Source organism: Cynocephalus volans, chromosome 5 (assembly GCF_027409185.1).
Source record: "Cynocephalus volans isolate mCynVol1 chromosome 5, mCynVol1.pri, whole genome shotgun sequence".
Classification (NCBI taxonomy): Eukaryota; Metazoa; Chordata; class Mammalia; order Dermoptera; family Cynocephalidae; genus Cynocephalus; species Cynocephalus volans.
This window is the reverse complement of record NC_084464.1, coordinates 62,530,246-62,557,437: the sequence shown is the minus strand read 5'-3', so window position 1 is coordinate 62,557,437 and position 27,192 is coordinate 62,530,246. Positions and strand designations below refer to the sequence as shown.

At 39.2% G+C, this 27,192-nt stretch overlaps 1 protein-coding gene across 1 annotated transcript in view; it reads left to right on the top strand.

Moving 5' to 3' along the window:
* Window positions 1-27,192, top strand: part of PKHD1 (PKHD1 ciliary IPT domain containing fibrocystin/polyductin) — a 455,019-nt gene that overhangs the window by 74,853 nt on the left and 352,974 nt on the right. The window contains exons 33-34 of the mRNA XM_063096948.1: window positions 718-937; window positions 7,037-7,187. Of these exons, the coding sequence (XP_062953018.1) occupies window positions 718-937; window positions 7,037-7,187 (371 nt within the window). The remainder of the gene's footprint in view (window positions 1-717; window positions 938-7,036; window positions 7,188-27,192) is intronic.

Sequence of the window (27,192 nt, the reverse complement as noted above, 5' to 3'; positions counted from 1 at the left end):
AACTGCTTTGGAAAACAATCTGGCACTATCTTGTAAAGTTGAGTTTATACCTACCCTTTAAACAAACAATTTTCTTCATAGGCATGCACCCTAGAGAAACTATTGTGCATGTTTATAGTAGCAAAAACTGGGAAATACCCAAAAGCCCATTGCTAAGAGAATGGGCAAAAATATCTCAGAACCCTTTTGCAATGCAATACTGAGCAGCAGTGAAAACGTATCAATAACAGTTAACGCAATAATATGGATCAATCTCGGAAATCTAACATTGAGTGAAAAAAGCAGGCCCAAGAATATTTTCTCATGCATTCTGTTCTATAAAGTTCAAGCAGAAGTAAAACTCCATAACGTCTTGTTGAGGAATACAAACGTGATAAAATGATCTAAAACACGCCAGGGGTTATTCCTGAGACTGAGGAGGAGAGGAATGAACTTGGGGAGAAGTGAAAAGATTTAAGAGCATTACAATTACTTTAGATCTTACATCGGCTGGTAGATTCACATGAGCTTTTTTTATGATAATGCTTTATATTTTACAAAAATGATATTCTTCTGTGTGTATTACACATACATAAGACATTTTTTAAAAAGGTAAACTGATAACGCCGTTTTCCTGTTGGTCAAGGGAGGACATGGAGACTTCATCTGTGAAACAACACGAGGCCTTCAGTTCTGTCTGTGGTTGCCACCTAACCTCACGGTGACTGTCTCCTGCAGGGTCCTTGGCTTTCCTGTGTGGCCTGCGGGCTGAGGAGGATGGCTGTGAAACCGCCAGCCGTACCTACGTGCAGTGTGATTTGACTGTTGCCCTGGGGACAAAGAGACTGCCGGAAGCATGGCCTTATGTCTACATTTGTGAAGGAAGTTCCCAATGCCTCTTTGTGCCTGATCATTGGGCAGTGTCCACCTTTCCGTCGTTCTCAGGCCTCTTCATCAGGTAACCCTGTCTTCTCCCTCCCTGACCCTCCCCACCAATGCATGGCCTAGGGACCAACAGAGACATCAGAAAGTGCAGGCCGGGTGGATGCAGCCTGAGGGGCCCACAGCTCTGTTGGAGGGGCCATTCTACTGTGGATTCCAGCCAGCCTGCATATCAAAGCATCTCCTGTCTTTTTCAAGTGTTCAAGAGAACATCTGAAAAATCTGCCCAGTAAACAGCTCGCTTTGTTCTTGCTTAGATTTTAATATTTATCTTCCGATCCAAAGCAACATCTGGTGAATGCCAATGGGGAAAAAGATTAGACATTATGAAAAACAGAAGGCTTTTTCCCCCTTTCCTTTTTCTTTTCTTTCCAAACAGATTCACAAGTATGAAAAAAAGTCATAGAGAAATCCAGCAGATTGTACAATGTTTATTCAAACGAAGGGGGGTTGTGCAGGCAGAATTACTGTAGATCTAGGATTTAGAAGCCATAAGTTTGTAAGGATTTTTAGAACTTAAAAAACAAACAAACAACAACTAACAAATAAATACCACAGCTTTCCAGGTTAAGTCCTCTTTTCTAAACAACAACAAAAAAAAGTGTGACCAAAAAAAAGTGTGACCACATTGGTAACTTTGGACAGCCTTAATTTCAGCAAGCAGTTCTTTTCCTACACACGGCTCAACATTGGTCTGCATTCTTCTTTATTTCTTGTCTAGATAGAGTGGTTATATCTGATTATCTAATGAAGGCCTATTTTCCCAGTAAAATATAAAACTAAACAAAAATATTACCCGCAAATGAAAAAGATAACAGCTCTTACCATGGCAGTCTGACTTTTTGATGTCCTGAGACAATCTGTTTTAGTGTGAATTTGTCATCAGAGGTTTGTGTTCAGGCAGAGGAAAAGTGGAACCTCCCTGGCTGGTTGCCTTCTAGAAGGGGGTAAAGAACCCTGTTTTGATTACATAGGAAGTGGGGTACTGAGAGTTGTGCTCAGGTGAGACTGGATTTGAGAACTCACTAATGCTGGACACCAAGAAAGACATGTCAGCAGTTCCTGGCTCCACTGAGTCCAGAGACTTCATCTGAACCCCCACAGCTATCCCTCTGGAGTTCTTCCCCGCCTTTCCCCTCCACTCTAGCGGGTAGCTAAGGAACTGAGCCTCAGACCCCATTACAAGTTATACCCTGATCTGTTAGTATAATTTCAGAAGTGCTGCTCAATGTTCCAGCTATTGCAGCAGGCAAAAGTGGGTGTGTTTTCTTGAGTAAGAATTAAAATAAGTGCCTTGTGTCTTAAAGTTTATACTTAGTGTCGATGAGTGTGGGTAAGGGGAACCCACACTGCTCTTGCTGCCAATGGAAAAGTAAGTTAGTACAGTCTTTAGAGGAAAATTTGGCAATGCACTAATAACTTTATAGTTCTTTGTACTCTGTTGCCCAGCAATTTCACTTCTAGGATTTTATTTTAAGAAGGCAGATAGAAATGTGTAACATTTACAGACAGCCATGTTCTTTGAAGTTTCAGGCATAACAAAAAATTTAAAATGATTTAAGTTTTAGTAATAAAGGATGCATCTAAATGATATGATGCTAACAAACCTTTAAAAGCCATGATATAGAATATTTAACCAAACAGAGAAATGCTTACATGATATTGGGAAGTGAAAATCACAGATCACAAAATACTGTATTAATTTAATCCTGCTGCTGTATATTGTACACATATTTGTACACACACAGGTGTTAGAAAAAAGACTGGAAAGATGTATTCTAGAATGCTGATAGTGCCTATCTCTAGGTGACTGGAGTACTAATCATATTTATTTTTTAAACTGAGTTTTTATGTATTTTTCCAGTGAGTATGTGCTGGTTTAATAACCAGAAAATACTCTATAAATTATACAAGGGGCATTAAGAAAATCAGGTGCCAAATAGCTTACTTGGCTCCTCTCAAGATTATGCTTGTGAACCAGAGGACTCCTTTCCAGGATCTTTTCAGAGAACCCACTTCCGTTAAGTGCTTTATCTCCCTGCCAGCTACTACCACTAGGGACTTGGTGCCAATTGGCAAAGGTAGACGTGTATCTATGGCAAAAATATGCCTTGTCCATCCATCTGTTCATCCATCCATCCATCCATCCCATATTTGTCAAGTGCCTACCATCTGGGTATTGTGCCAGGTGCTGATGACTCAGTGGTGAACAAAAAAGCCCGTGTCCTTACTGGCCGAGGAGGAAGTCAGACAACAAACAGGATGCTCATGTTCATGTGATATGATGAGTGCTATGAAGTGAGAGAAAACAATGAGGCCTGCTTTAGACGGGGTGCTCAGAGGAGGCTGCTCTGAAGAAGGGTCTTTTATATTCTGGTAAAAAGAGCAGAAGGTGTCACTATGAAGAGTCAGGCGGGGGGCAGCAAATGCAAAGGACCCATCAAGTTTTATGAACTGTCAGAGGCCAGTAGGGTGGGAGTGGAGTGAGAAGGAGGGAAGGGGGTCCTAGATGAGCTTGGGGAGGAATGGAAAGCCTTGAAGGCCAAGAGAAGGAGTTTGGATTCTGTGCTAAGTGAAGATTACATAACTTTCCAGAGTCCCACAGGCAAGCCATGGCAGTGTTGGGAGAGAAACCTGAGCTTGTGACTCACCGTGTACTGAGCATGATGCTATACTGTCAACACCAGAAATGAAAACCTTGACTGAGCTGTGTGGGCTCAATATTTCAGAGCCACAGGAAGCAACTTCAGGTTAAGCAAGGGAGACAGAACGCCTGCGAGTGTTTTGACAACCTATCCTAAGGAGCACATAACAAGATTATCTGCTTACTTTAGGATCTAGTGACACCAACTGAAAGAGCGATAGATTGGATGTCTTGGATGTCAAGAATCTTATGTTCTAGAACTCTCTTTGCCACTATTTGAACCAAAAATTTTTACCAATCTCCCTCAAATAAATATTTGTGTGCATGCATGTGTGTATGCATGTGCTTCCAGATCTTTATTTCTTTACATATATTGGTATCTATCTATCTATTTACATATATTTACATTTAAATCTGGCCTACTGTACCTCTTAATTCACAGGATTATCGTGGAAGAAAACATGGAATAGTAGTTAGCTATTGAGAAACTTTGAAATTTTGTAAATGTTAGTCTATTTTGGATATCCTGTTGTCTCAGCTAATTTTGGTTTCTAGCAAGGTGATCAGGGACAAATACCAAAAGAAATATGAGCTAAAGCTTGCAAAAACAAGTCTAAGCTAACAGAAGGGGGTTTGGCTCTTTTCAGAGCAAGAAGAACATGATTAGGGAAGACCGTATGTTGTTAACAGGCAAACAGAAGGACGGCAGAGTGACTCAGCCCATTTCACTCATACCTTTGCCTAGAAAGGGCAGAAGAAGGCTTGTTAGGAGGGTGGAAGTCCAAGGCCAAGAACAGTTGTAAAGGAAGTCGGTCACTACACTCCTTGAGTTCAAGTCTCTAGTCCCAGATCATTCATATCCTGGGTACAAAAACTTGTTTATACAATTGAGGATCTGCAGCTGACAACAAACCACGAGGAGGAGGCACATAACAGAGAGAGGTGATGGGCAAAAATTCTCTGAATTAACTAAAAAGGGAAAGAGGGAAAATTCTGGAAATCTAGAAAACTATTCTTGACGCTATCCCTGACAAAATTCTAGAATGAATTATTAATCAGATGGTGTGTGAGCCTTCAGAAATGAAAGTAGCTCTTGGAACTGATTCACAAAGCGTGTGATTGTGTGGCAAACCAACTTCATCTCCTTTCTGATAGGTTTATAAATGATTTATGATGTAAACATAGAGGGAGAACTCAAATGATTTCAACAACCTCACCACCCCCAGTAGCAAAAAAAAGAGGTTTTAGGTTCAAAGCCCAAAGTGGCCTGACACAAGCCTCAAACTGCTTTCACGTCAGGTATTTTGAAAGTCCATGTAAATTTTGCATTCAATTCCACTGTATTTGCATGTTTACCTAAATATTACATTACATTTTAATTAAAGAGTTAAAAAAAATTACTTTGCTTTGCCTTTCTTAATCTTGGAGGATGACTGACACTCCAGGAGCAAATTCTGTATTTATCCTGTGGCTTTGTCCACTCAGTGGATAATGGTTCAGCTAAATAGATTTGTAGCTAGACTACAGGCTCCAGATTCACAATGTATTTTGAGCAATGGGTTCAAATCAGTGAGGTGAAATGTAACAATAATGAGTGTAAATTCCCACATTTACATTTCAACAATAATATTACCAGCACCACTGCTACCAGAAACTATAACAAGAGCTGTTTTTATTGGACACTTACGTGTACCAGGTTCTGTGCTAATCATTTATAATGCTTCATTTTGCTCAGTTCTCTCCACACCTGTACAGAATAGGTACTTGATTATTAGTAACTCCTTTTTATCAATGTGGAAACCAAAGCTTACAGAATAGTGTCTTCCATGTCATATATCTACATGGTAAATATCTGTGCTGGGATTCAAATCTAGCTGATCTTCTTTGAAGCCCAACCTTAGCATGCTAATACTGCTCAGAAAGTCAGCTGAGCAAATACAGCCAGGTGAAGTTACAGCTCTGAGACTTTGAGTTTACCACCCTCTTAATATAAGCATGGGGAGGTTACAAAATGAACACAGGGTTAGGTGTGGTGGATGGAGGGCTCAGGTAAAGGGAGACCAGAGCCCCAGTGGTCAGCCCAAACTATCTGCGTTCATTTTTTGGGGGGTGCGATGTTAAAATATTGGCCATCTCCCATATGTCTAGAGGATAGCAGATGTGGAGGTCATGCCTTAGGTGGATACAGAGTTGAGAATATTTCAGCATGAAGAAGAGAAGATTAAGTGGTGAAATGTGATTGTTATCTTGCTCATTATTTTTTGCAAGTTGTGGGAGAAACCATTTTGATATTGATTTGAAAAAAGATGCTGCAGTTCAACATGATTTATAGTTTCTCAAGTGGTGCCTTTTGCCTTTTGCCCCACCCTTCCTGGTCTTCCCATGGGATCTACCATCTCTGTGGCTGATGTTTGGTCAGCATCTCTGAACTTGAGAGCTCTAAGAAACAGGACAGCTGGGTTCTGATCTCAGAGCTTCTGTAATTTTGTTTTTGACTTTATGCAAATCTCCTCATTTCTTTGTTTTACCTTTTTTACACCTCCACCTAATTTACAGCCTGAAATGAGATGATACATGTGAAACTGTTGAAAAGTATAAAAACATCATGCATTATTATTACTAATAATCTTTGAGTTAGTTGCCAGGATTATTCTTGAATGAATATCACACCTGTTGGGGACAGTACCCTTCAATATCCATGCTCTCACCTCCTCTAGACCACATATTTTTAGACTTTTGGTAATGCTGCACTGCTGTTTTTCATTTTAAATCCAGCCTGGCTTCTCCCCTTAAAGCAAGAGGACTTTTAAAAACTAGTGGCTGGTAGTATAACTGGCACATATATCGAATCTCCTTAGCCTGGGCTGTTAAGTAAGTTTAATTAATTTACTAAGTTAATGTTCCACTGCCAGCAACAGAGCCTCATTGCCATCAGCTGGGGAGAGGGAATTGAAAGCCTAAATGAGCTCATTTTTTCACAGTTGGAATTAGGGACCAGTTAGCCAGTTGTGTGGGTTTTCCAATTTCTCCATCTGCCCTGGGGGGATTCAGGCAATTCACTCCCCCAACACTATGTGTAAGAGCAGGAAGAGGAAGGGGAAAAAAGAACAACAAAAACAAAAACTGTCCTCAACATTTGCTTCCACTTTCAGAACTGGTAGCATTGTCTGCATATTGCTTGTTAATCTGGGTTTGGAGAAGCTTTTGCTAATGTTCCTAATAGATTTGGAAAAGAGAAAGGCCTCAGTGAAAGATATTTACCATGTGAATTTTCATTGCAGGGTGTGCAGATAAAGGGAAAACAAATAAACAATAAAAGAATGGAAACAAAATTACAGAAATTTGCAAAATTTGACAAATGGTGGCCTGTAGTTGCCACAAGCTAATGGCTTGCAATGATTAATAAGAGTAAAAATAATTGCATTTCATTAAGATTGATGACACCCCATTTAACCTCCCCTCTCGTTTCAGCCCTAAAGTGGAAAGAGATGAAGTTCTCATCTATAATCGCTCCTGTAACATTACCATGGAAACTGAGGCAGAGATGGAGTGTGAGACGTCTAACCAGCCAATTACTGCCAAGATTACTGAGATACGGAAAAGCTGGGGCCAGAACACTCAGGTATAATCAAATCTTTTTTACAGACTGATTCAAACAGCTCAAATTAAATTTGTAATATTGTGTACATTAAAAAAACAATTTAGTCCAAATGGCAGCGATATATAATATTAAATGCTCTCAAACTTTGAGGAGCTGGTCTAATGCACAACATCTGAATTCATAGTTAACTATGGTTAATCATATATTTTCTCAAAAATAAATGAGTGCTGCCTGAGCTCTTTTAAAGCGAATTCTGAACAGATAATCTCAGCATTTTGTCCTGATTTCTGCATGAGTGTTTGAAACGGGCTCTCTGTGGTTTATTTTTCGTAAAATAAATGGCTTACAATTTAACCAGGCCCTTCTGGAAGGCTTCCAAATCACCCAGCCATCTTCGGCTTGGTGGGACAGCAATGTTTGCTGGTATATCTGGTTCACCTCTGTTCCGTGGGGAGCAGAATGGAAACCTCAGCTTCTGAGATTTCATGGAAATTAGAACTGAAAAGGACCATGGGGTCATTTGGTCCAGCCTCTCTACCTCAGCTCATCCATTTTAAAATTGTCTAAACCACTCCCTCCAAGTGGCTCTTCTAAGAATGTGTTCTTAAGTCCCCAGTGAGAGATTTCACAGCCTCCCCAGGGAATTTGCCAGAATTGAAATCAGAGGCTAAGAGCTCTTTGGAAATCCGATAATCTTTTACGACTCCCCAGGCTTCTCACTGTACACAGATAAAAAATAATATTTATTGAGCACCTAGCCCCTTAGGTGCCTTTCTCTTTATGAAAGCAATTCTCAGATTTTCCTCTTTTTGTCTCCTTTATTTGGAACAAACATTTATTGAGTGCCTATTATCTGCCACACTCTGTACCAGATTCTCCCATGGATGCTGCTTCAGTCAAACTGTACTATACTTCCTGGGTTTGTAATGTATGTTTTCCTATACCTTTTGTACTGGTGCTGAAAATGTATGCAGTTATATAAAAATAATGCTTTTTATTTTGTCCTTCCTACACCATTTCCAATCTACCTTCCCACCCCCTGGGGCACTGCTGTCCATCCTACCTGCTCCCCAGGCTTTTCACTCCCCCTTACCTTCCCTCCAGGTGACTGCCCAGGGCTGTCACTTCTTGCTTCAGTGTGCCCCCCAAAATGCCTCTTCCTTTCAATTCCATGCCCATTTTAATCCTTCATCTCCAGGACCACTGTCCCCTGATCACAGCCTCCACTCCTCTGCCTCTTTCTCAGCAGTTGGCTGTCAATGATGTTTCAAAAGTTGATTATAGTGACTTGGGACTGCTGTGGGTCAGTGAGCATCCTTAGGCCTCTCTGGGCCTCAGTTTCTGTCTGGCTGGGTATTAACCTGCTGGTGTTGGGATGCTTATGGGAGCAAATGCCAGTGAAAGAGAGAGAGAGGCAGTTTAACACAGTAGTCAAGTGTGGGGGCTTTGGAGCTAGACTGCTGGATTAGAATACATCACTTGCTACCTGGGGGACTTCAGGCAAGTTACCTAACCCCTCTATGCTTTAGTTTTCTTATCTGGAAAGTGGGAATAATAACAGCACCCACCTAATAGGGTTGCTGTGAGGCTGACGGCATGTGAGTCACTGAGAACTGCATTTCACACATAGTAAATGTCCAGTGTTAGCCATTATTGGCAGCACTAGTTCACTAGGAATGGTGCTAGAGAGTGACATGAAATTATTTCTCTGTAGCACTTGCTGCTTCGGCCAGATCATTTCATTTCTTAGGTTTTATTTAATTTTCATCATCTCAAAGTCTAATTTTGAATTTTTTTAAGAGGCTTAAATGCCTCACTCATTTAAAAATATTTATGCAACATATATGAGGGACCTCAAAAAGTTCATGGAAAGATTCATATTATCCTTTAATTCATTTCTTCCATGAACTTTTTGAAGTACCCTTGTATTTATTGAGTTCCAACCATGTTCAAGGTCCTCAGCCATGCTCTGAAGGAGACAAAAAATAATATGGAAGGAGACCACACCTTTAAGGGTTAGTAGGAAAGTGAGACCATATATGGAAATAGATAAGGTTCAAAGGAGGGTCAAAGAATCAGTTCATCACAGTTGGATGAAATGTTGAACATCATTCAGATCAGCCATCTCATTTCAGAGATGAGTTAACTGAGTTTCAAAAGAGGGGTGACTTGATAAAGGTCACACAGCTAGTTATTTGGTATCATAACCCATGTGGCCATAAGTCATTGTGGAGGAAGTATCTTCAGGAACCAGGGGATCCAGTCTATCAAAACTTACTAGGCTAGTGCTAATGTGTAGGTAACTCCAGTCCTAAGAGGGTGAGGGGGTGATAGATACCACACTTGAAGGTTCCAGATGTGATAAGCATTGTGCTCAAGTCTATTGGGAGCAGGACCCTATCAAGTAGCCAGGAGTACATGGAAAACACAGCAGAGTGCCATAAGACAACCAGAAGTTTTGAGGGATTCTGAAGCACAAATAGCACTTTAGGTAGATGGGTAGAGAAACTGCAGCAGAATAATCACAACCCTAACCAAGTTTAGAGAAAACTGTAAGGAGTACAGCTATACTTTTCAGTGGAGCTCTGGGAGAAATTCCAAGAGTGGGATGGGGCAGACACCAGGGAAATTAATGAGGACTGCTATGTTGACATTTCCTTTTTTCTTTCTCTCCCTTTCCTCCTTATTTCCTTGTGTATATGGATTGTTTGGATCTGTGGCTCTCGAGATGAAGTCTTAAGAGCAATTCATAAAAAAGGAGTGGTTATTTGGGGACAGGAGATGGATTTTTTTTTTTACTGTGGATGTTTTTAGATTTTTTAAAAATTGGGGCTGTTGTTAGACTTGGCCAAACCCAAGGCAACCCTTGAACCCCATGACGGACTGAGAGAAAGGAAGAAAGGGCAGTGGAAAGCAGCTTTCTCCTCATTTCTGCCTCCAAAGAATCCCTCTACTTTCACTTCCCTCATCCAGATGTCTTACCCAACAATTTCAGTTGTGACAACTTGAAGAAGTTTCTCTGACCATTTGAGCTTCCCTACCAATGAAAAAAAGAAGTCAGAAAAAATGCTGTTAAAGTTCTCTGGGAAAAGATTTTGAACCTAGAATCCTACACGCAATCAAATCCTATTTTGAATAAGAACAAAATAAAGACATAGAAGCTACACAAAATTGAGAAAGTGTATCTCCCTCATGTGCTCTCTGAAAAATGATGTACTCTGGCAAGTTGTAAAATGAATTCAAGAAAAAAGATAACATGGGATACAAGAAACAGTGATGAACAAGAATCTGAAAAACAGCAAGAACAGAATAAAAATTGTTGATCGTGTGGCTGTGAAGCTTAATGTAGTTGTTAGGAATGAATTTTTAACCACATAGAAGCAGAAACCTCCTGTTTCAAGTGGGTATAACAAAAGGAGAACTAATCAAAATATATTTCAGGCATAAGATAACAGACAGTACAAGGCTATAATCTTTGAAAGAAGGGAACATACAAGAAAAGTGGCTTTCTCTCCGAGAGCACTATTTAAAACGCAGCACAAGGAAATGGAACCCAAACAGAGAGAAATAGTCTCACTGGGTGGGCAACAACAGATTGGAGCTCAGGGCTGCTGATGTTGGTACAATTTGGAGATCAGGTACCAGAGAGGAGGAAGTATGCACAGAAGGAGATCCAGAAATCTGTGTCCCTTGAATCTTTTGTCAAATACTTGATGAATCACGTGAGTACGTTTTTGTGAGGTTTGGCAAGCTTGAAGTAAACAAAAATGCCAAAGTACTGGGAATACTATGGAACAGCACAATACTGGGAAATTTTTGAGGGCTGACCAGTTGGAATAGAGAGATCTCACTTAAAAATTGAATTGAGCCCTCAGGGAATTGAGTTGAGACCTCAGAAAGACCACAGTTAGGAATAGGATATTCTAGCCCTACAGTGGATCTACTCTAGACCCACTCAGATGGATCCTGATAGGATTAAATTGTTCTTCCACTAAGTTAGTTGCCTGCTAGAGCAAAGCTCAACATTCTTTAGAGCAAGACAATGAACTCCACACTTTGAAGAACATAGCATCCACAATGTCCAATATACATTCAAGAATCTGAGGAAAAAGCAAAAAATGTAATCAATTGAAACAGAGTAATGAATAATAGAGATGTTGAATTTACTAGATAAAGACTTTAAAACAGCTATTATAAACATATTTAAGGTTTTAAAGAAAAAGATAGAAACAATAAGTGAAGTTATAAGGAATCTCAGAAGAAAAATGGAAATTATGTCAAAGAATTAATGAAAATTGTGAAACTGAAAGAAGTTATATTTGTAATAAGGATTTTACTAGATAGCTTAATATCAGATCGGACCTTGCAGACGATGAAATCAGTGACCTTAAAGACAGGACAACCAAAGCTATACAAATTGAAGAACAGAAAGATAGAAGAGGGAAAAACTTGAACAGGTATTCGGTAATCTTTGGGACAATCTCAAGTTGTCTAATATTTGTGTAATTGGAGTTGCAGAAGGAAAAGAGAAGTAGGAGGGATAAAAAATATTTCAAGAAATAATGGCAAAGATTTTCTAAATTTGGTAAATGCTACAGACTCACAGATCTAAGAAGCGTAATGAACCCAAATCAGAAGAAACATAGAATTATTGGAGTTCACAATAATGTTAAGATTATCAGTTCTCCAAACTTAATAGATTCAATGACATTTTAGTAAAACATCTCAGTAGTTTTTTTTTGTGTGTGTGTATGGAAATTTCCAGGCAGATTCAAAAAAATTTATGGAAATGCAATAACCCAGAATAGCCAAAACTACCTTGAAAAAGAACAAAATCGGAGGACTTACACTGTCTGATTTCAAGTCTTACTGTATAGCTATGGTAATAAATTGGAGTTCCTAGGCAAGATCTCATCTGAAGGAAGGGTTCTCCTTATAACAGTGTGCTTGAAAACTCTTGCTATAGTGTTATAGAACCCAGGTGAGGGGAGAGTTTGAAGGAATATGTGTTGAGAGTTATCCAAAAGTATTGCCGTGAAGAGGTCCTTGGTGACTTTTGAGGCTGCAGGACAGTATTGGGAAGGAGGAAGACAAGATTTTGTGGGGTTAGGGAGTAAATGAGTAGCAAGGGAATGCAGGTGGCTGGTATAGATCACAAGTAGGAAGGGAAAAGAAGGATGCAGATGAATATCGTGGTTGGGCAGCACCTTCCTTATGCCCATACTTGCTATCAGTAGAGCGAGAGATAGTTTTCTTCAGTTAAAAGTGCTTCGATTAAAGCTGTGGTCTTCAAGTGTGTTATGTGATTTGACAAGACCAAGACTCCACAGGTCTCTCATCTCATCCATTCTTTTAGTGACTACAGAATAGCTCTCTGACAACCCTAGTGTTTGGCTGGTTAAATCACCACCATTTCCCCCCCCCCAAATATTTATATTTTAAAATTCATTTGGGTTCTTCAATGCCTATCTCCCTCAGGAAGATTTTTCTTTCCTTGAAATTGAAGGATTTTTTTCTTGGGAAATTCCATACCATAATACTTTATCTTACTTGTCTTATGGAATTTATCTCTGTATATATTTAAATTGCATGTATTTATTTAAATATTTTATTTCCCAACTACACACTAACTCTCTGAGAGTGATATCTATCTTGGATTCCTCTTCAGTTAATAGAGGAATGAAGGCATAGATCTGTACTGGATTACCATTAAAAAGCAAACCACACTGCTTCATTTAATCCCTACGTTTTGTTTAAGGAGGCTGTGCTACAAAATTCTTGCAATCCAGGGTTCTACATTATCTTTATAATGTGTATACCCGCTAATTTGAAAATCTGTTTTCCAAACCTAAGCTATTTTGTTTCTCCTATTGCTGAAATCAAAAAACAATTCTCCCTTTCATTTCATTTTGGTTTTTTTCTTTCATTTTCTTTCTTTTCCTCCTTTCTATTTTCCTTTCCTCTCCTCTTCCTTTTTTTTCTTCTTTCCCTTTCTCCTTTTCTTCCTTTAAGACCCCACCTCTTTTATTCACTGTGTGTCTTCACGGTTGTGTGCCAGCAGAGAGAGGTGCTATGGAGAGCAGTGTTGAGCTAGTTGTCAGATGAGGGACACAAGATATTCCTTTCTTATACTTGACCATATCCCCCTGACCTGAAGCTGGTTTGAAGGAATCTTACTGAGTTCCTTGCACCTGTATTTTTTCTGTGAAATGAACTCCTAATGTATGCCAATTATCTACTGCAGGGGAATAGGAGTTGGGAAGGCAGAAGGTTTCACATCTGAAAGGGCTTTACCTCCTTAGGATAATTAGGTGGGTGGCAAAGACAAATAGAATATACCATGAATGGGACTCCTAGGCCTGGCTTCTAATTCCAGCAATGTCTCTATGTGTGGCAACTCACATAACTTTTGAATTGATTAGTACTACCTGACTTGCAGTTTTTGAGTACACATAAAAGCGTAATAGTAGAAGGGACCTGAAAGTCCAACAGAGTCAACATGGTATAGTAGTTATGACCCTGGGTTCTAGAAACGAGATTTGAGGCTGATCCTTCTACTTACCTGTTTGGGCAAATTTTCTTAACTTCACTGAGTCTGTTAATTCCTGCCTCACAGGGTTGTGATAATTAATGCATGTACAACACTTAGCATAGTGTCTCATTCATAGGACACCTTCTAAATATGCTCAGTATTATTATTTTTAGTTAAATACATGATAACTACACAATTAAGAAGGACAAATTTGTGAGTGCTCTGCAAATTGTTATTCAAAGTTAAGGTGTGACAATTTGTTATTGTTTGTCGTGTGTTGTCATAACCATAACTTGCTATACGAAAGAGGCTTTGCCACTTATTTAAATCTAAGATTACACATGCTTCTTTTTCTAGATTTTTTTTTAAAAGAGGAAATGCAGGTAGTATTTAGCTTGAATGCAGGCTGAAATTCATTTGAACAAGTTAATAGTGCATCTCTTGTTTCTCAGGGAATCTTTGTTAAGTGCTCGTGACATCAGCCTGTTCCTCTAATTCTGAGGTATGTTAACAGTAAATGAAGCTTTGGTTTTGATGACCCTTTGTCATATTTCACCTAAAAAAGTTCTTATCATTTCTACTTATTATAATATAACTGAGTAATTATTACATTACCATATGGGAGTTTGAATCATCTCAGGTGAACTGCTCTTAACTTTTACCTTAAAATATTAGTTTCTGTGCTCAGTGGAAAACAGTGAACTTTATTAGCCCTGTGAAAATGACCCTATTAATGACAGGCAGAGATCAGTCCCACTGGGACATGACATGGTTATTTCCTTCTAAAGTACATCTTCATGAATTGAAACCATCTTGGTCTAAATAAATACTGCGTGGAATTTTCTCAATGAAACCTGATATGCAGAAATATGTGGGTTCATTTTGGGTTTGACTGTGGGAATATGACGATGAGATTTTTTCCCAGCCTTTCCAAATATGCAACTTTAGCTCTCCTGCACATAGACATGAGTGCTGTGAAATTGCTTTGGGAGGTACAAGGGCCCCTCATTAGGGTTCTTTGGATTCTACAGGGGAAGTGAGATTTGGTGAATGAAGAACCAGAAGTGTTCAAATTAGTTTGCTGGATCACTGGGTGGTCCTGGATAACTCACTTCCATAATGTCATTTCTGTTTCCCCATTTGTGACATGGAAGGATTATATGGAAATCCTTAGAAACAGAATGTGAAAACTGTGATATGTGAATATGTTACATTGTCAGTATATTTAATTCGTCATGTGCGAGAAAAGCTTGCTTTTTCTTAGGTCCATTCTTGAAGACATTGTACTTAATCACCATCTCCCTGAAGCCTGGTGGAGAATTAAGAGCACCCAACTATAAGCTGGTTCCCTTCTGAGGTATGAGGTGTCTCAAATAGTAGTTGGATGGATTTTAGAAATTAGAAGTAATTCTACTTTGGGGTGCACATGGTGGGGTGTGGTGGTGATGATGGTGGAGGTGGTGTATGTGTGTGTATTTGTGTTGGGGAAGAAGCAATATGAGTTTCATAAGTGTGTTGGATATGTGATTCCTTACTAGACATTTAGTGTTCTTCATTTTTGCTAAAATCTATCAAATGTTACCTGTTCTGAGTCTAAAATGTATAGCATTTCTATTTGCAAGAGTAAATAATCATCTCAGTCTTGATATACAAAATGCAATTCAATAAATTTGGAAAACTTGAGTTTTCTCTTTAGTGATGTCCTCTTTTAAAATTTTGTTGATTCAGCCCTAAAAATATTGCCCTCCGAGGACCTTGCTGTAAGGACTACTGGGCTGAAGTCTGCTCTTTCTTTAAGGAGCCACAATATCTGCCCCTTAAAGTGCATATCTCTGTGGGAGAAATGTAGCAAGCCTTGACCAGATTGCTGCAGAGGAGTTGGGTAGTATTAAGAGTATTGAATTGGTTTTTGATAAAAGCTGTCATAGGGAGAGATTATCATTAAGGCATTATCCTTTGTATGAATAAATGTTAACTTGCTGCTGACTCTGTAAGTTGGTTGTTTCAGGCATGGGCTTTTTTTGTATGTTGTTTGGACTTTATGCTTCTTTTCCTACTGGTGCAGTCCATTACTTCAGCAATGAGGCGGCTGAAGCAATCTCACTGGGCAGATCGATAGTGCAGCCTGGCTTTGCTAATGGCTCATTTAGTTGCTGTCTTCCGGCTGTCTCCTTGGGTTGCTTTGTCCATTGGTAGGAGGGTTAGGTGGGACCTCTTCTGGCCCCTTGGTTGTCCTTGGCTAAAGTTAGTTGATGCCTAGTAGCAGGGGTGTCGATGGAGGAGTATATGACCCAACAAGAGCACAGAGCATCTCTCTAAGTTGACTTTCTCCATGGAACTAACATAAATGCAAATCAGGGGAAGAATGTGAGGATGAGGGAATCTTTTCCATAAAATATACATCCAGGGCTCATTTCAGCTACACCAGAAGGAAGGAAATATGTCCTTTCTAAAGGAGGAAGGAAAGAAGTGTGTAGGAGCAGCCATGTGATGAGGGAATAAATTGCTCTTAAGAGATTATCCATTAAAAACAACAGGGACAAAAAACCAAAAACCAAAAAACAAACAAACAAACAAACCCCCAAAAAACAACAAACAAAAAACTCCCCAAAAAACAACAAACAAAATGGACAATAAAACAAACAAAAAACTGGAGAGATGTGTCTTGATTCTATAGGTTTCCAAAAGGAACTTCTGGAATTTCTAAAGTATGATAATTACTGAGTCAGTTTTCTCAAGTTCTTCCATTGATGGGAGATGCAGAGTAACACAGAAGGAATCATTCTGAAGAGTTTCCTTACTTCCAGTTAAGTGCTGGTAACCTCTTCATATTAATAGGTATTTAACTGACTTTTCAGACTCCGCTCTTTTGTTTATGAGAATGCACAGCCGCTCTGTAGGTAGCTCTCTGAGACAGTCACCTCTAGTATCCAGTTCTCCTGTATGTTATGAACAAGGAAGCACTGCAGTTCCCAGCCTTTTGAAATCTGATGGGGCCATGTGGCTTGCCTCGTATGGGGGTAGAAGCATTGCATTTCTGGGGCTTGTTTCTTCAGCTCTCTCTTTTCTTTTGCCATGTTGACTAAATAACCCAGAGTATGTCCTGAACACATGTCCTCAACATATGGAGGGCTGTTGTTCTGTCCCAGAGAGTTGCCAACATCTGTAGTGGATGTGTAACAAGAAATAAATGTTTGTTGTATTGTGAAAATTTGGGATTATTTGTTACTACACTCATTTTAGCCATTCTTCACTGACGACACCACCTCTAACAAGAGGCTCTGCAGTCTGTGGCTGACCCACTGTAGTCCACATAATGCCCTTAATTTTTTTCTATGAGTCCACATGAAATCATAACCTGGTTTGAATTCTTGTTAGCAAATATAACAAGTTAGACTATGAGATGGGACCATTGGGCAGAAATTATAAACTGATGAAATTTAGTGGGGAAAAATGGATAGATATTTCATAGCATTCAGCTTCTTTCCATGTTCTGGATTCTCACTCTTCTCCCCTTTCATCAATGGTATGTTTCCATTCTCACCCACAGCCCCTAAGCCCTGAAGATTCTCTGTGGAATTTTCTAGTGCTGAAAAATTAATCACTTTCTTTTGCAATGTTGTTGCAAACAGTGAGAATTTGTAAGGAGACATGACTATTCATGGCATTTCTGCCTGCGTTAAGTCTGTATTTCTTTTCTTCTAAGGAACATTATGTATCCAAAATTTTGTTCAAATGAATCATATATCTATATCTATAGTCTATATCCATATCTTTATATAATCTATTTATAGGTATCTTCCATACACTCTTGCTCTTTCATTTCTCTCTTTGAAATTTACTTTAAAAAATCTTGTTAGGAAGATTTCAATCATAAAGAATTACTCAAATGGACTTAAATAATACAGATTATATTGACTCATAGAGCAGGAAAGCTCAGGAGTGATAGGAGTGGCTTGATTCAGCAGCCCAGGGCACAATAAAGAGATGGGTCTTTTTTTGTCTCTGTCCTGCCTTCCATAGTGTCAAATTCAACCTAAGGCTGCCTGCTCTGTGGCCACAAGATGGTTGCCAGCAGCTCCCAGGGCTAGTTGCTTCCCTATTAATACCACATGGGAACAAAAGGGTCTTTCTTGGGCACAACCTCAGAAGGAGAAAATTTCTTTCCCAGAAGTCCCCAACAAATGTCTCCTCATGATTTATTGGTCTAAAGTGAGTTAGTTGACTACACTGTCCTGTGCTTAGGGTAATAGGCTTTGCTCACTGGTTTTGACCAGTTAGTGTTCACTGTGGACCTTAGAGTAGAGCTAATCTCACCCCAAACACCTGCATAGGAACATGGGAGCTATGGTGCCTGGAAGGAAGATGATGAATAGGAAGCTGGAGAATGGGCATAGGGTAGTCAGCTGGTGCTTGACCACGATGGCCTCACATTTCTCTTTATAACTTTGCCCTAAGGCCTCTGATCCTCCTTACTGCTCCTTTTTGATAACTTAAGGCATTGCTGTTGCATGGAATTTTGACAGGGGTTAAAAATAAGGCATGTTTTATGTATTAAAAAGTTAGCTAAGTGAAAAAGAAACACAGTTTGGAAAATCTTCCTTAGAATTCCGTAGGAGTGTTTGCTTTCAACAAACAAATAAACAAGCAAACGAGAAAGCATAATGACTACATCAAACACACATACTCTTAGTAGCCTGCAGGACCTCAAAATCAGTTATGTGTTTCTTTTGTGATGTGCATCTTCCTGATTCAAAATGACAGTAGTTTTTATGATGTACCATCTCCCAATGGGGATGGCTCATCTTTCAGTTCTATGCAAGACGACCCTCTTCTAGTAATAAAGAAAAGAGCAACCTAGAGAAAGAAATGGTCTGTTATAGTCTTTGCTTCTCATAATGGGTCTTCCCGAACACTTCACAGATATTAATTAAACCTCCCAGCCTCCCCATGTAATGAATACCTGTTTATATAGAGTGGACTATAAGAGTCAAATGACCGCCCCCCCTCTGTGAATTGTCAAAAGCAAGGACCTCAACTGATGGGGCTCACAGTTCCAGTACTGGTCACCCGGAAGCATTGCCATTTACCTGCCTTCCTTTCCCAGAGGGGAAAGTATGCACAGCCAAGCAGAAGCAAATGTATTTTGTTCTGTTTTTGCCTGGCACTGATTAATATGAATTTGAAGGGCACTACCTGATGACTTTACCAAGACATAAAACAAATGGAACAATATGACCAGCAAAGGGGGCATCTTACTTCTGTGGCAAAAAATAATTTATCGTTCTTTAATCTGTTTCAATATTATTTACAGATCACTCAGAGGGTTCCAGTTATTATATTATCCTCTCTATGGGATTTTCAGATAATTGTTTTGAGAGATAACTGAAGATTATGAAATTATGAAGGGCTTGGAAAAAATTATACATTCAAAATACAGAATATTAGAATTAGCCCAACTCTTTGGACTTTGGAGGATTGTATTAACTCTACAGATGGGTGAGATAAAACCCCTACCTTATGGAATGTATTATTCAGTGGGGGAGATATAAAAACCCACTAATGACACCCTATGCAAAATGTAATAAATGTAATAATAAAGGTATTTGTATTTTGATGTGGAAAATCAGTAAAGACAAAGAAATCTTCTGGCTGGAACAATCACCTGGAAACTCCCTGGAGGGTGTGATATTTTATCTGGGCTTAAGAGGATGACTATGATTTGGATAAGGGGAGACAAGGAACAAAAGCGTACTAGTGAAAAGACTAGTCTTACAGAGTCCTAAAGGTGGAAAACATAGTTTTATATACAAGTAATTGTATTTTGCTGGAGTGTGAGGTTTGAAAGAAAGTAATCAGAAAGGGAGTCACTGGAAACAAAGGATGGAGAACATCATGAGTTGTCCTGAGTGTCAAACTAAGCAGTGTAGATTTAGTCCAAGAGGAGATGTAGAGCTGTTAGAGGCTTCATAAATTTTGTAGCCACCACTTTGTCTCATAAAATATCCCTTAAAGCCCATATCAGAGCTAGAATGCTAGACTTGCCGAACAGTGGCCTGATGACTGGTTAGTCCTAACACATGTAGCTGCCACTCTCTTGGAGCTCAGGTGCAAGCTCATGGAGGCCAATGCTGTGAAGAAGGCAGCAACGTAAGGAGTGAGGCATGTCACAGCTGCAGGTGAGAGAGGGTGAAGGATGAGTCTTCTGAAGGTGACAGGGAGAGACACCAAATGACTCCGAGTGACAGGACACCGTATGTGCTTCTCATCAGGTGAGATTCCTAATGAATTACAGAGAGACAGGGTGGTGGGGTGATCTGAGAGTGGGTGATCTGAGTCCTACCTCTGAGGCTTGGGTATTATATTGATTGTAGGCAGGAAAACCTCAGTTTCCCCTTCTGTAATGAGGAATTGGACTAAATCAGCATTATCTGATGTGAGTTCTGTGGGAAATTAGTAATGAAGAATGTCCCATTAGAAAAAAAAAAAGTGTTCTGTGGTCAAGTAAGTTTAGGAAATACTGCAGACTTGATTCCAGTCTGGGAATCACGACATCCAGTGACACATTGAAAACTTGGAGAGTCCTGTGGGAAGGAAGGCTGTTCTACTCTGATGAACCCAGCCTTTCCTAAACTTATTTGGTCATAAGAATCTTCTTATTTATTTATTTTTCTTCTGTGCAACACCTATTGGTTCTCTGTGGACCACTTTGGGAAATTTTATGTCATTTTCAGGTCCCTTCTCGCCCTCACGTTCTCTGATTCTGTGTTACCTCTACGAGTTTTTTCCCAGTCTAAGATTTTATAAACCCAAAGGAAATTTGCCTCTCCAGTCTGGTTGAGTGAATTTTCCTATAACATAGGATTTTACCTATAACATATAATTTACCTGTAACATAGGATTGACTATCATTCCCCAAACAACTTTCTCTCAGAACTGAGGCAAAAAGATTTTTAAAAGTGTTTTTAAAAGTGCTTTGAGATCCTCTAAGGAAGGAAATCCCTAGTGTATTTGTCATATGACTTCATTACTCACCTTGTATGCTAAGGAGCTTCCAGTTTGGAATCATCTTTATTTCTAACATATTCTATTAACTAGGAAAGAGCTGAGGGATTATTTTTTTCTTCTCTTTTTTGCATCTGTATGTAATATAATTTAACCTAGCAAAAAAGACACTGATTGTCCCACAGGACTTAATTAACTCCCAGCTTCATGGTGCTCCATGGAGATAATAAGAAAAGTAAGTTTGAGTGTTTCGTACCTGTCCACTTCCACCTCTGGTGCATAATGAGATGTCAGGAACGGTGACACTGATGGGATGTGCAAAAGATGCTGATTGTGGCAAGCTGCCTGCTTGGCTCCTAGGAACTCTGGCCAGGCTGGAAGAACTGCAGATGGAACCAGCAGCCTTTGCCCTCGGATTACAATTTCCAGCATTCTCCCCATGCACCTCCCTGCCACCTTCGCTGTGGTTTTGTTAACATTAGCTCTGCCTTCTGCACCCAGGTCAGATGTTATGACAATTGTCATGGGGCAGATGCCACGTTTATTAAGCTGCCTGTAGCAAATCCGGACTGGTAGTGTAGGATTCTACCAGCCAGCCCTCAGGGGAGCCCATTAAGAAATTGTGAGGATAATAAAAATCGTGCTGGATGAAATTGCAATCCTCTGGTGCCACTCTGTGATGGGTTGAATCTGGCTTTACATTTTAATGGGGGCAGGGACTGAAGGTCTGAGCCAGGACTCTTGTACCAGCAGTTCTGAAGGTTGTACCTTCTTAACCTGGAGCTGGAACAGGGCCACAGGAGGAAAAGCGTGCTTCTCTCTTTGTGTGAGGTTTCTGCACATTCAAGATAGGGATTTATTAATGTTTCTGATATGCTAACAATGCACTTCCCCTGGAGAAAAGCCTCCCTCTGCCGTGTGGCATGAAATTTGGGCCACAGTCAGAGTCCTCCAGCCTCCCAAGTCTTCTGCACCCACGCCTGAGGGAACCTTGAGGACATGTGGGGCCCCGTTCCTCGTTTCTTGGTAAAATTGTTCTAAAATGTACCTACACAGGTAGCTTCTCAAAAAGGAAATTGTGCGGAAATGGGGAGAGCCATTCCAGCATTTAAACTCATCTTCACACTGCACACCACCTAATTCAGGGACCGCTGGATCAGGAGGGGACACTTCATTCCTTTGCTGCGTCCTTTCTGCTCACAGAATGCATAACTTCACTTGGATAACTCAGTAGTTTCCAAACATTAAATGAAACAACCAATATCGGTAACACCCAGGTCAAGGGTTTGGATCCTGTCAGTCAGCCGCAAAAACAAATAAAGAAAAAGAAACAACCAAGTACATAATTGGTGTTTTGGGAGGATTGAGGAAAATGGAAGGAAAAATGTAATAGAGTATTCAGTACTAGGTATGATACTATCTAGAGAAGTACATTTTGTATTGTAAAGAAATACAAGGGTACTTCAAAAATTTCATGAAAAAAATAGACTTAAAAGATAATATGAACCTTTCTGTGAACTTTTTGAAGTATTCTCGTACCACTAGTACTACTAATAGAAATAGGTTATATTAATTAAATACTTGCTTCTTGTCAGGAACCGTGTGAAACTGTACTTGATCTACCCATTTAATGCTCAAAATGAAGCTTTAAAGTGATTACTATTATCGTTTCTATTTTACAAATTAGTAGCTGCTCAGAGACGCTTAGCAGCTTGTTTCAGGAAATACAGCTGGTAAGTGGCAGAGCAGGGACTCAAACTGAGATAGACTAATTCCAGAGCCTGTACTATTTCTGATAATTTTTTTTTTGAGAAAAAATTCAAAAAAGAAGAAAGAAAATCTGCTCTCTTTTGTGAAAGTTTCCCACGATAAATTTGTGATGTTACAATATAAATTTGTGGTAGTAGATCACTGGGTAGTGGAAGAAGTGCAAATATATTAAAATCTATCTTCTGAGCTGCGTCCAGTCCTGTGCCTGCCTCACCTGACGCAGCTCCTGCCTCCTTGTGGGCCCTGTCCTACCACTTGTGTTCTAGATCCTTCCAGTGAAATTTTTTGTCTCCTCTACCCTTCTGCTCTGACAGTTGTTTGAGTGGATGTGTGTGTGTGTTGATGGAGTAGAGATATGCAACATGAGGTGTGATATTTATATTTATATCTTCTCTAACTACTATTATAGAAGATAAAGTTTTGTTGAATAAATACATGGATGACCATAATTAAAACTAAAAGTCACTAGATTGAAATCAGTTCTCAAAACTTTTATTGCGAAACTTTTAGAAACTGTTGCTCAGACTATAGACATTGGGAAACACAAAAGAATCATACTTTGACCAAGGAAATGAGTTATACAAAAGGTGGTCTTGTTCAGAAAGGCTTTCCCACTTCAAAGAAAAACATTTGGCCTCTAAAACTGTAATAGTTTTGCCATTTGCTACCTTGGTTTTCCTACAGATTGGTAAGGTGAAGACCCACTTGCCACAGGGGTTTTTAAGGTGTCTTCCTGAACTCTTTCGTTAAGTCTTGAGTGATATTTAGTAGAAGTTCTTTTTTTGAAGTGTAGAGAGTGCCTCATAATTTCCTTTGCTGTATTATTTTAATAAAGAAATGGGTGACCAGATCTGTAGTTCCAGAATGTTCGGTTTAATTTTCCATTTTTTAATTTTCTGGGGAAAGAGGCGATGCATCTTGTAAGGTAGGGATGAAGGATGCTGGTGTGGGAGACACAGAAGTTTCATAATTTTTATTTGCCTACCAATATTATATTGCTCCATAATTCCAGCTTCTCTCTTCCTATCACTTTGGCCTCTCTGAGATACCACTTAAGTGCTTTAACATACAAAACAAAGCACCTATTCTAATTAGTAAAGAAAGATATATGCTTAGAAAGAGATTATCGAGAGAGAATAAAAAAATCCTCTAACATTCAGCACCCAGTTGCTTTGACGCTGGCCAAGAATATGCTGATCAGTGATGTCATGAGTCCTTACAGTCTTCTTTGACACCTTTACTGTGTACCCTTCCAGTTGGAGAGTTTAGAAATGGCAACTTTCAATATCGATGTCTATAGGCATTGGGTGTAGAAATATGGCAATATGATGAAATAAATAGAAGACACACTTTGTATGTTTAGTGGATAAATTTGGAAGAGTCAATGCTGGCAATGTTTGGGGTGATATATTTATGTCTATGACTATATATCTATTCATAAAATCCATCATTAAGGCAAATTTTGAGATTTCTTTCTTCAATCTTAAGAAACTGTCCTTTTCAGTATGGAAAATTGACCCTATTCTTTATGCACTTCTATAGTACAATTGGAAGTACATCACAATTGGCCTATTTAAAGCAATATATTTATTGGGGCCTATTTTTTTCCTTAGCTTTTTAAATAGACAATTTCAGATATGTGAAAGTAGAGAGATTAGCATAATGAACCCCATGTACCCATAACCCACCTTTAAAAGCTGTCAATTTATTAACTTTAAAAAAAAATTTTAGTTGGTGACTCTTTTATATAGGTTACTCTTTGAAAAGCAATCTGCTAATGGGAATTTTAAGGATAAAGGCAATTTTGACCTGGGGATCTCTCATAGTTTAGTATGAAAAGAGTGAATATATTTTCTATTTATTTGAATTCATAGAAGCATGAGCTTTCTGGGGTTTAGATTAAAAATTGGAACAAAATACACATGTGAATAGTTTTCCTTTGAGTCTCTTTCATTTGTTTCTGTCTTCCATTTCACCCTATTTAAGGTTGAAGCTCATAAGGCCTAAAACTTTCCAAGTGTATTTTCATTTTAAAACAGATTTCTTGGAGACCCAAGTAAGTGAAGTTATAGTGGTGGAAAAATTGGCAGTGAAGATGACTTTTGTATGTGGGGTGATCCATGCTTGGATCAAATTCATTGCCTAAGTAACTAACTATTCATTCCTTTTGAGGCAATAAATGATAGCTCAAATATATTGAACATTAATATGTGACAGGCACATGGCATATAAATATTTTGTCTACATTATTTTCACAGCACTATGAGTAGATATTATTAGCTTCGCTTTACAGATAAGGAAATGGATGCTTTGAAATGTTAAGAGACTTGCCCAAGACCCCATGGCTAATAATGTTGGAGCTGGGCATTTGAAATGCAGTCTGCCTAACATTAAACTTTCTCTTAATCATGAGGCTGCCTGTTGAGTAAGTTACTAAAAATGCTAGTGAATCGTATGTTGGGGGTGGGGAGAAGACAATATGGGAAAAGGGAGGGGGTGGGATGGAAAATAAATGTGAGTTAACCAAAATAAATCTTTGGATAAAGTCTCCTATCTAGTGAAATAAAAGCAATGCTATGTGAGTTCCCTTTTACTTTAAGGGCATGACTGTATTTACTAAGGAATAAAACTGTTTTGATTTTATTTTGAAAATTTTGGCCCAAAGAGCAAGATTCTTTTTACAGCCCATAAACGTTTCTCTGCCCTGAAATATGGAGGGGCTCTAAAAGAGGGGAGGGGATTCACTCATTCTTTCCCTGATTTCGTATGAAAAGACGTTCCCGAGAATAAAACAAAGAAATATGCCAAACAAGGAAAGCAAAAAGACTCGGGAACAGATATTATCAGTGCTGGGCTAGGCAACATCTGCACGAGGTTGTTAAGATACAGCAAGTCAAGATGGCTGCTGCAGTAACCACAGGCTATGGGAAGAGATAAATGGTTGACCCCAGCCCGTGTCAGGCTACGATTGATGCCACTATCAGCCCTAGTGCCTTCCCAATGATTTTTTTAAAAAAATCTTTGATAGAGTGTGTTATCTAGTTACTGGCATGAGGGCAATAGCCTGGAGGGGTGAAGGAAAAGGAAAGAATAAAAGGTCACTCCAGGAGGACAATCTCTGTTGGACTAAATGAGAAAAAAGGGTCTAGCTCAAAAGGGGGAGGAAATAAATAAATAACAATAAACGCAGTGGCTAGGTGCATGGATGGCAATAAGTGAAATGGCTTTTTACCTTTTCCCTTTATCTCTCCCTCTCTCTCTCCTTCCTTCCTTCCTCCCTCCACCCCCCCCTTTTTAAAAATTAAGGTAAACCTCAAGCTATTGCTGAGGAATTTAGCAGATATAGCTATAGATTCTTTTCTTTTTTCTCTTGAACTTTTTTAATGGCCTGATTGGGATTGTTATGTCTTTTAAAAAATCTCTAGGAGAGGTTAGATTAAAGGCCTTAATTAGCCCTCCCTTCTCTGTCTGTAAAATGATAATTCAAGCAAAACAAAATTCCTCTAGATAATGGAAAAATATGTCTTTATAAAATACCATCGTTAATTTCTTTGTGGTGGATATGTGAATTCAATCCTGTGATAACTCTCTGTCTTCCTCCCTGCACACACACACACACATACACACACACACACACACACACACACACACACACCCTCGGGTGTGCCCACGTGCACAGTTTATTTTCACATGTATCTATACATACTTTTGGAAGGGCAGGAATAAAATTGCTTTTGCTTAGTATTTCTGCACCAACCGAATTCTATTTCTTGATGATAGAAACTTTAATTGGCTCCTTTTAGTCTTGAAACAAGTTTTGCAGGGTGTTTTAGTCCATTTTGTGTTGCTGTAACAGAAATACCTGAGACTGGGTAATATATAAAGAACAGAGGTTTACTTGGCTTACGATTCTGGGACAGCTGCATCTGGCATGGGCCTCAGGCTGCTTCTACTCATGGTGGAATGTGGCAGGCAGCCAGCGGGTACAAGCAGATCACATGGCGAGAGGAAGCAAGAGAGAGAGAGAAGGTGCCAGGGTCTTCTTAAGCAATGAGCTCTCGCAGGAACTAATAGAGCGAGAACTCACTCATTAATACCCCCTCCCCCAGGGAGAGCATTAATCCATTCATGAGGGATCCGCCCCCATGACTCAATCAGTTTCCAACACTGCCACATTGGATATCAAATTTCCACAAGTTTTGGAGGGGACAACACATCCAAACTCCATCACAGGGGAAAAAGGAAAGAAGGGAGTACCGAAATAGGTTTTTTCTTTTTCTTTTTTTGGCTGAAAGAGTATAGCTTTAATTAGTATATATTTTTTTAATTTGACCTGGAAAAATCTAGTTTTTTTTTCTGTCTCTCATGAAGTTTTTGTAGAAGATAAAATGTTGGTGCCAGGGAAAGGGTCTGAAGACTGGAGTGGATCAGTAGCATTAATGCTCTCCTTTGAGAAGAATCAGTAGGGATATAAAAATATCAGACTCCAAAAAGCAACTCTGGAAAGAGTAAAAAAATATTTTGGGGGAAGATTCTATTCTTTTCTAAAGCTGGAAGACTTTAATAATGTGATTCCCTGGCCTTATATTATTGGTTCTCACTAGCCAGTGCTATGTAGGATCATCTTTAGTTGCTGCAAATTGGAGGAATTGATTTGCCATCCCTTCCTCTGTCAAAGGCATCAGAGACATATTAAGAACATACTTCATACTGAATGCA